This window comes from Nanorana parkeri, unplaced genomic scaffold, assembly GCF_000935625.1.
Source record: "Nanorana parkeri isolate BGI_ZX_2015 unplaced genomic scaffold, ASM93562v1 scaffold600, whole genome shotgun sequence".
Taxonomy (NCBI): domain Eukaryota; kingdom Metazoa; phylum Chordata; class Amphibia; order Anura; family Dicroglossidae; genus Nanorana; species Nanorana parkeri.
Genome location: NW_017306868.1, coordinates 752,039 through 762,174, shown reverse-complemented (window position 1 = coordinate 762,174; position 10,136 = coordinate 752,039). Strand labels below are relative to the sequence as shown.

The window sequence follows — 10,136 nt, the reverse complement described above, 5'->3', positions numbered from 1 at the left end:
TGTGGTGCTGCATGAGCCATGTTACTTTTGAAGTTTACTATGTGCAGCGAACTTCTAGTACTGCTGTCAGGCAATAGAAGGAGCTCTAGTACTGCTGTCAGGCAATAGAAGGAGCTCTACACAATAGAAGGAGCTCTACACATACACACACACACCTTTTCTGCTTGTTTCTATGGAGCAAACCTTTCTGGAGAATAAATTCTGAGCAAACTAAAGGTTTTAAGTGGCGGGGGGGCATCATGTGGTGTTTTTTTTTGGTTGATATTCTGTCTCTATCATTTAAAATACACCTATGATAAAAATTATACACCTTCCATTTCTTTGTAAGTGGGCACATTTACAAAATCTGCAGGGGATCAAATAATTTTCCTCACTGTAGCAACTTTATAAAACACAATGTGACTATAAAAAAATCCACAATCATTTGTGACATGATTTGTGCATATTGCCTTTTGATACACAACTTGAGCAGCAAAGTGTCTTCAAACTATTTTGAGGTTGGCATGATTAATATGCATTAATACATGTAATAATAATTGAATTTTTTTATTTCATCTTTAAACAGACTGTTCAAAATGGGGGGAGAGAAGAAGCCACCCCAGGCGATACAGGCCCAGAAACTGGCTGGAATCTTGCGGGAGGACAGTGAAGGGGTCCTAGTAATTGATTGCCGATCTTTCACGGAGTACAACAACCTCCATGTAGTGGGTTCCGTCAACCTCTGCGGCTCCAAGCTGGCCAGGAAACGTCTTCTAAAAGAGCTCCTAGGGCTGCCTCATCACCCTAAGGTTAGTAGTAGTTGTAAAGGTAGTACTTGCTTCTAAAGCCACCAGGTTAAAGAGATGTGGCTTTTAGTCCCACAAACAAGTTGCCACTGATGTTCCTCCAAGTAAACAGTACACTTTGACACTACTTTTAAATCTGACTCTTCTGACTTGTCAGTGACTATGAATCATCCAGTCTTAATATAGGCTAGCTAGTATAAATACTGTTGGAGATTAAATATGTGCAACAAAATGACTTGGGTACTGTTCATGATCATTTTTTCATTTGTGGTATACCTTAAAATGAACCTGCGCTTTGCCCACTTAAGGCAAAGCAACAGGGTCACCTTAAAGCACATATTGCAGTAAAAAAAAAAAAAAATCAAAGTCCACTTAATATATCACAGCCCATTCCCCCATCATAAATAGGAGCTTTAAAGTATAAAAAGACAAGTTTTAATAAATACACTTGCCCCTAGCTTCCACATGTGATGTTCCGGGTCTTATGGTGAGATCTTAAGGTATGCAGAGTATCCCAAATATTGTAAGTAGGTGCTGTGCTGGAGTGTCTTCGTGCTAGATTTAGGATACTCTGCATTATATGGGATCTCAATGGAAGAATTGGAAATTGGGGATCTCAATGGAAGAATCATGTCGCCACACAGCTAGGGGTAAGTATATGTAACCAATATGTACTTACTGTTTTACCCACACTTATTAAAGCTGCTATTTACAATGGGGAAGATGCCCTGATATATGAAGTGGAATTAGTTTGTTTTTTTCCTCCAAGGTCCGATTTTTAACTTGATCTTTCCTAGCAGTATAAATGTTCCTGTGCATGCTACAAGTCACTGGAGTCTTACCCAACACAGGGCTGTGGAATCCCCCGTGTGACAACGCTGATTGTGCCAGCGCTGTTGCATGCTCTTCCACCCCCAGAGGAATTGGGTATTTCTATTTACTTCTAGTGCTGAACAGAGCAATGGTGGAGCAAAGATAGTGTTACTATGCTCTGGGAAGGGGGAGGGATGAAAGCAAACCTGTTGCTTTGCCCTGGATTGCAAGTTTGGTTTTAAGGTTCGCTTTATTTATTCACTCTAAAGTATCCAGAGTAAATTTAAATGTTTTTTTTGTGGGGAGCAACATACGTCTCACATCCAAAATGATTGTCATAGTCACCACCCAGCAAATCAATTTGAAATATATTCCCTTCAAGGCATAGGGTGACTCTACAACATTTGCATTTAGTATCCCATACTGAATTTAGAGACCTTATTATTGTCGCCATCTCGCATAGGCAGATTTACATTATTTGGAAAAAAATATCAAAATGTATTTGTGCATTTAAAAAAGTGTAAATTATTAGAGGGGATTCAAAAAGCCAAGAACATTATACCAGGGGTGAGGCGAGCAGGCAGATCCCTGGTGATCTAGTGTGCTTAGTAAGGTCTGCAGACCTTACTAATCACTTCGTTTTCGATCCGGAGCTCAGTGAAGAGCTCCGGCCGAAAGGAAGGAAGACAGACCAGCAGGAGCAGCTGCTCCCACGAGTCAGGTACGCGGTCTGAGACCGCAAGCCTGATACGAATTTCCACTTGCCTGCACTGCATTTCCACTTGCCAAATGCGAGCAGGCGAGTGGAAATTTTGAGCCCTGCATTATACCATCCTTCGCATTTGTGAATGGGTTTCATGGACAAATTAGCTTCTTAAGGACGAAACATCAAATTTCTTTATCTCATTGTACATAACATGTCCAAATGGTGATAATTCATGCAATTTTCAAAATCTCTTCTGACCATTGGGTCTTGCATCCCACCTAAAACATCCAGTGCCACTGATTGGTAGGTAAGTGGCAGAATCCCCTACTAGGGTTTTGTTCCAGTTTGAACTGGCACAATAAACTTTGATATGCAGATCAACATGACATTTGATTAAAAATAAGTGAGTTGGTGACAATAATAGTCTTTCTATGAATCCAGTATAGATTATTATATGCAAATGTTGTAGTTACCTGTGCTCTAGAGGAAATATACTTCAAATAAATGTGTTGATTCTAAAGTATATAAAGCTGGCATCCTTTTGAACAGTGCAAGTTAAAATGCATAGTTAACTTTGTTATACTTAGTTGATATGGTGTTTACAGAATTTCTTCAATTTGTTTTTTGGTTCAACTAAACAGATTGACCCTTCTTTTGAGAAGCAAGTTGTGGTATATGATCAGGGCAGTCAAGAGCTATCTGCTGGCCATTTTGTCTCATTGGTGGTGGGGAAACTGGAGAAAAAATACAGCTCAGTTTCTCTTCTAGAAGGTAAGAAGTTTCTGAAAGAAGTCACATTTTAACTATAGTGAAATTGTATAGAAGGCACCTTTTGGCAAAGTGATCTGCATCCAAACCTATGAGATCTGACATTATGTTGAGGAGCTCTCTGCATTGTTTCGCCAGGGGTGGTTATTTTTCTGCTTTTTGGATTTTAATTTATTTTACATCATGGATAATGCAGATTGGGTAACACTGGTGATTACATTTCTCTGCTGAAATCTCTAGAAACTGTAAGATTCCAAAGGGAAATTATGACCACCTACATCCATGCCATACTGAAATGTCACTTGTTATAGTGACACTAAACTCTGCTTTTAAATCTCAAAAATGCATTCAAGAGCCTTAACTATTAAGAAAAATTTAATTAATTTGTGCATCGCTCAGCTGTAGATTCTCAAATACTTTTTATCCCCATGGTCCCTGTGTGTGTTGTAAAGTAGCCAACACTCCAAGATCGCTCCCGCGGTGGCCTACAATCTCAATACAAATTAGTAAAGTCAACGTGAGATTGTAATTCATAATGTGAGCCAGCTTGGAGTGGTGGCTACTTTTATAACACACAAGGACCATGGGGAATAAAAGTAGCCACCCTCCAAAAGGATGGACAATGTCAGCACAAATTCAGAGATGATTTGAGGATCTACAGCTGAGTGATGCACAAATAAGTTTCATTTTGTTAATAGTTAAGGTACTTGAATGCATTTTTGAGATTTAACTGTTGAGTTTAGTGTCATTTTAACTTGCATCTGGATAATAACTTACATGTTCTATGCAATAGTAAAAACTGTAGCCATTGTAAATTCACAAAATGTGGCACTTTTTTACGCCCATTCAACGTTGGATCCCACAAGATCATCCTAGACTTCTCAGAACAACCCATCCGTAATATCTACCCAGGTCACCAAAAGTGAATCGGCCCCACCGTAATCGCCAACAGATGCCCGCTCGCCAACCGAACAACATCAGCAGTGAGGCGTCTACCCGGGCCACAAGCTAAAACTTAGATCCTCTCAGGACAAACTGATCCCCCTTCCCAACGGGATCACAGAACATCCTGTAGGACTCCTTCCACCCTTCATGAACACCGAGGCGAAGCCATCACTAACACCTCTCATGCAAGTTTAACATCATCAGCTGTGAGGGTGAGTGTACATGTTTTTTCTATTCCATTGCAACATCAAGTTACACACATCCTCTGCTCTATTTTTTGGTTTTCCCGTTATTTAATACTGCATCCTTCTTCCCCACCCGGCGGACCAATCGTAGACTTTTGCAGCCACTGGATGACCCACCTGACACCAGGCCACTCCTCATGGTCACAAACTGCTGAGCTTCCTTCAAACCCCGCCACATGGGAGTGCATATCATGGAATATTGTGTTGCCCCTTTAAAAACCTACCTTATTGCGCTAGGTTGTGGCGCTCCGGTTCTCTCTTTTTGTTTTTCAAGTGTTCAGCCATCCTGGGTTCTTGTGTAGTGCTTGACATTGATTAAAACCAGCTGACAAATGTCCCTTTAAGAGGTAACCTTTCCAGAAAGAAACATAAAAGCTGCCATTGTGAACTTCTCACACTGCAAATGCTAGCTGCTTGGCTGTGATGCTGACCCTCATGTCAATAGTGTCATTTAATCAGAACAAGTATGAAGAAAAGTACTTCCAACTTTCCGGATCTGGACACTTGTTCTGGGTCAGTGACTTAGAAAACATTAAAGCCATTATGCATTAAACATCAAAGGGCTGCACAAGAGTCAGGCAACAAGAATTTTTATAAGGGATATTAGTAATGGCAGCCCCCATATTTCTCCTAAGAAAGATTAACTTTTTAATTAGATCTACTTGTTAACAAAGTTAACCCTTGCAGCGGGACTACCCCTGCACTGCAAGGGTTAACCGCCCATTTTGGTCTAGTGTCCAGAATACAGAAGATATACTAGGGATGCACAGATACCAAGTACAGTACTCGGTACAAGTACAAGTACCGATACTTTTGAGCTCCAAGACTACACTAGAGAAAAATTCAAAAATTAGGAGGCAGCTGTCATTTGTAAGGATCACACGGAGCTCCTGGGATTTGTACATCTCTGTTTTAATGTAGTATTTTTTTTTTTTATATATATATACTTCAAGGGAGATTTCTTTAGTTTAATCTTGCTACGCAGAAACTTCATGACAATGCGAGGCAGTATTTAAATACAAATGTTTATCACCATTTCAATGGAAGCACTGGGTGAATAAGCAGGTATTCCATTACAGTGCACTATTTTTGAATGGTGGTAAAACAATGAGAAGGAGGACCTAAGTTACATTAAGAAAATGTGTCTTATTGATTTTTCTTTTCCCATTCAGTTTAAAATTGTTCGACTGACGAATTAATCTATTTCTGAGTTATATCATATTCTGAGAGACTCAGCAACTGTGCTGTTACTGAATTTCACAGTATGATGCATGATCCCATGTCTATGTGGCTTAGGTCATTGCCCTAGAGAAAAACCTCAGTGAGGCTGCTGAATGGGGATAGTGTAGAGGAGGGGCTGTTGGAGGTATTGGGATGTACTCTCCATTTCAGCATGAATCATCTCTAAAAATAATAATATGACCACCTGTGTATGAGCATAGGATTTTTCTCTGGGTCACAGAAGGCAGTTGGGTATCACCAGACATCAAGTCTTAAAGGAGAAATTAAAACAAAAAATATTATTAAAAAAAAAAAAAGTCTAGCATTTAAACATACTTAAAAGTGTTAACTGCTTATTTGAGCTGAAAACATTTTGCCAAAGGAACCTGTTGGAAATACCTCAGCCGGACAATCCGCTGCAAGCACCGTTCAGGTATTCCGACATTGGAATTGTCGGAATAGTTCAGAACGAGAGATTTGTCTATCCACGCTGTTCAGAGTGGATGGAGGGATCTATTATATTTTTTGTTAAGCCCTCAGGTAGGTCGAAAAAAAAAAAATGAGAAGCTGTTAAAAATGCAAAATACTTCAAACGATTACTTCGATTCTTTGCAATGGCAGAGCAGTTAATAGGCATATTTGGTTCCCTATAGCACCCACATATATTTAAACCAGATGGTTATATGGCAATACATCAGCTTCTTTCACTCTCCCATATAGAGGTGTGAGCAAGAGGGTGAGATTGTGGTTGGTTGCTACTAACACAGCAGACTGTTTAAGACATTGAGAAATTGGCACCTATTGTGTTTTATGTATGAAGATTGGCATTGGTATTCAGTTCCCCTTTGCTTTGTTCCACAGGAGGGTTTGCAAACTTCTCCTTACAGTTCCCCAACTTGTGTGAAGGGCGAACCTCGAATATTTTTCACACCAGCATATCCCAACCCTGCCTGTCCACCTCAACAGTGTCTGTTACCCGTATCCTGCCGCACCTTTACCTTGGCTCCCAGAATGATGTCATGGATCAGGTATGACCCATAAACATAATACACAGATCATGTTACAGGAAGCTTCCTCACAGCTACCTGGTTTTTAATCTTTCTGAAAGTATCTAGACTGCACATGTTAAAAAGAATAGCCGAGATCATATTGGTTACTATAAATAGCAGGCACCTTCTTTCATTTTGGACGCTTTTGAGGAACATTATGTGTCTTTAAATATTTGCTGTTGCCTTGCCTCTCTGCTTCCTCAAAAAGCAATGATGATGTGCAATATTATCACATTAAAAAAAACGCAGATAAGTTTGACTAACTGGTCATAATGTCTGGGTCCAGCATTAGGTGGGTTGTGGAATTTGTCTTTGTTTTTTTTTTTGCAAAAATAGAAGACACATGCTATAACCAGGGGTAGGCAAACTCCAACCCTCCAGCTGTGCTGAATTACAAATCCCATGTAGTTGCACCACAGCAGCGAGGGCCAGAGTTTGCCTACCCCTGTGCTTTATGGTGCAATGCAGCTGATTTTAAGCATCTAAGGCTGGCAATACACTATGCAGTGTGCTTGTTCAATCTCCTTTTTAGAGTTTCCAAAACTGTAATATAAGGACAATTCTATACAATCCATTCAATTTGCATCAGATTGGGCAGACTCTTCCTCTACATAATGGTAGTTCTAAAGGAGATTGTATAAAGTATGGCTAGCTTTAGAACATCACTTGCCCAAAATTTGACTCATGATGTCATTGTACTGTGTGTTTGGTAAGTGAATGGGGCATTAATGTAATTATTTTAGGACATAACATCTTGATCATTTATAAAACCTAATGCCTTCCCTGATTTTTATTGTGCTACTTAAATTTGTTTTTTTATAGGAGGTGATAAATCAGAATGGTATCACTCACGTCCTGAATGTTAGCTACAGCTGTCCAAAGCCGGTCTTCATCTCCGATAACCACTTTCTACGAATCCCCATCAATGACAGCTACTGTGAGAAGATTCTGCCATGGCTGAATGCAGCTGTTGAGTTCATAGGTACTTGTTCATCAACATAATTTCCGATTTATTAAATCCTGTTTTTAAAGTTAATTCAAAAGTCAAAACTTTAATTTTAGTTTTTGATAACGTGGGAGCGGTTAGTATCCTTGTCAGGTATTTTGCTGTCTGTCCCTATTAATTGGATACACGCAATGATGACTGTCTCAGAGGGGATGTCCCTTACATTGGAGAGATTTCCTCTAATTTCTGTTGTCTCTGTCCTTAGTGTAGTAGAGCATCATCCAGGCACAAAAAAAGAATTTTGTGTTCTAACCCCATGTATAATTTTCTTTTTTAATTTTCCTCTTTCTCTCCATGTTGTGGTTGTATTATATACTTTAAGTAAATGAGAGTGGAAGCTGTACCTTATTAGGCCTTTCTGTGTGTTTACAGGAAAAGTGGAGCTGGTTAATGGCAAAGTGTTGGTTCATTGCCTTGCTGGTATTTCCCGCTCTGCAGCAGTGGCTATTGCTTATATCATGAGGTCGATGGGACTTTCTCTTGATGATGCTTACAGGTAAGAAGAAACAATACACCATATACAGACACCATCTTTATTGCAGAACTTATGGGGGACTCTAGTTGTTCATGCCTTCTATACGTGGTTCATTTTTATTTAATTTAAATTTTAAAATGTTATATTTTGTCTTTGGCATTTGTTAAAATGTTGTCAAATGACCAAGATGGGGATCAAATTATGCATCTGAATGAATGTCCGTACAGGTGAACACCCATCTAGTTCTGGCATATATTTTCTATGTGAAGGTCCATTCACATCTCTCCTAGCCATGGCATTGTGTTAATGTGTGTTATGTTAAGGCAGAGAGCTACAGTCGATGGCATGTGTGTTGTGGTGCGCTGCAGTGCGGGTGTTTGGCACCCCAATTCAAAATGAATGGCACCGCAACACACTGCACTGTGGTGTACGTGTTGGGGTAGCATGTGCTGAAACTTGCATGTAACACATTAATGTAAATCCAGCCTAAACGTTTCAGTATCTCGTCTTCCAAACTCCAATGCCTTGATTCTAGTAGTCATACCATGGCCAGGCATTGATAATGAGCAGCACTTCATGGGTTTTTCCGGGATCCTCATGGTGGGAATCTTTTCTACATGTTATGTGAAAACAAGAGTGTAGATCATTTTGAATATGAGTTATTACCTTGCTAACTTTTGTAATACATTTAAGTTGGGATTTCTTTGAAAAATTTGGATGACTTGGGAGTAAATCATAATAAACCATTTCATGTGTTTGTGTTGCAAAAATTTTATTTTTAACGACAGACATACACTTCTTGTCTTAACAGGTTTGTTAAAGAAAAAAGACCCACTATTTCTCCAAACTTTAACTTTTTGGGACAGCTTCTTGAATATGAAATAAGTCTCGCCAACTCACAGCAGTCACATTCTCTAAGTCCAGTTCAATTCGAGAGCTCCATGGATAGAGCATGCACTGATCAGTTACCTGATGGTAAGCTGACAAATAAGGAGCAGAATTGCCAAAATAATCATATCACCTCTACATCGCAGGATATAGAGGTGGCCATAGATGCGAACAAAATGGATGAAACCTTGGGAAAAGAGGAGTCTGAATCCACTTTGACCGGCAGGTTTACCTCCATGGGAATTTCCTCATACCAACGACATGAAATTAGTAGCTTAAAGCGCTCTTTCTCCCTGGACATTAAATCTGTGTATACTTCCTTATCCTCCTCTACAGAGGCAAACAAAAATTGTTATCAGCCTTCCAGGTCTCAGCTTGTCCCCTCAAAACCCATCTCCTCTAAACCAGTGGGACTGTGGGATCGTTTCCTTGGTTTTGGACTTAATTTCCTTTACTTCTATTCTGAAGAAGAAGAAGCACAAGAAAACCAATCCCTAGGCCACGGGGTAAGACCAAATGGAAATTGTGAGCAAAGTGAGGTTCCAGAAAACTTAAAAAAGAGGAGAGCAAACACAAAAACCCTTGACAAAGGACCTTCTCGTCCATTCACGCTCAATATTCCCAGCTGTAAAAGTCAAACGTTCTTGAAGGAGAAGTCTTTGGAAGTTGGCTCACAAGTAAGGACAATCTCTCCAGTTCCTCTGTGAGGAACCTCTTCCAGCTTTTCAAGAAAGACATTTGGGATCTAACAAATGAACAGAACATTTTTAGGTCTTGCTGGTTTCTTTTTTTCCCCCCCAGATTCTTTCTTTTCCGCATGTTCCAGACCCATGGCAGAACTGAATAGCATGCTGAAAATGTAATGTATTTTCAAATGTTTCTTCATATTGAATGAGCAAAACAAGAACTCTTTTTGTGGGCAACAGGCAAGACTTTGGTTCAGGTGATGGTGGAATTGCCAAAACTGGAGATTTGTCCCTATTTTTTTTTGTATATATATATATATATTTTGTTTTGGTTAAATGCTTTTGTGTGCAATTATCTAAACTGACCTGATGGGGTAGCATCGCTGCTGCTGTACAGCCTTCTTAAACCTGAAAAAAACTTATTATAGGTTAAAAATGGCCTTTTCTTTTTTTTTCTTTCTCTTTTTTTTTATACCAAACAAAGGGGTGACAAATGCTATACCTCGCGCTTCATCTTTTTGTTTGGATAATAATGTGGTGTGTTCTGAC

At 39.5% G+C, this 10,136-nt stretch overlaps 1 protein-coding gene across 1 annotated transcript; it reads left to right on the top strand.

Annotated features, from left to right (window-relative positions):
- The first annotated feature begins 569 nt into the window (after positions 1 to 569).
- LOC108792108 (dual specificity protein phosphatase 8-like) lies at positions 570 to 9,884 on the top strand. The gene is made up of 6 exons (XM_018562804.1): positions 570 to 788; positions 2,946 to 3,075; positions 6,345 to 6,511; positions 7,355 to 7,514; positions 7,911 to 8,034; positions 8,825 to 9,884. Exons 1-6 carry the CDS (start codon positions 576 to 578, stop codon positions 9,606 to 9,608), a joined length of 1,578 nt encoding a protein of 525 aa, XP_018418306.1. The 5' UTR covers positions 570 to 575; the 3' UTR covers positions 9,609 to 9,884.
- Positions 9,885 to 10,136: the final 252 nt, after the last annotated feature.

What these genes read in the sequence shown, in the direction of transcription:
- LOC108792108 (XM_018562804.1), top strand. Translation starts at nt 576, where the DNA reads ATGGGGGGAGAGAAGAAGCCACCCCAGGCGATACAGGCCCAGAAACTG. An exon ending in TGCAGCTGTTGAGTTCATAG is followed by an intron (nt 7,515 to 7,910) that starts GTACTTGTTCAT and finishes GTGTGTTTACAG; the next exon opens with GAAAAGTGGAGCTGGTTAAT. An exon ending in TCTCTTGATGATGCTTACAG is followed by an intron (nt 8,035 to 8,824) that starts GTAAGAAGAAAC and finishes TTGTCTTAACAG; the next exon opens with GTTTGTTAAAGAAAAAAGAC.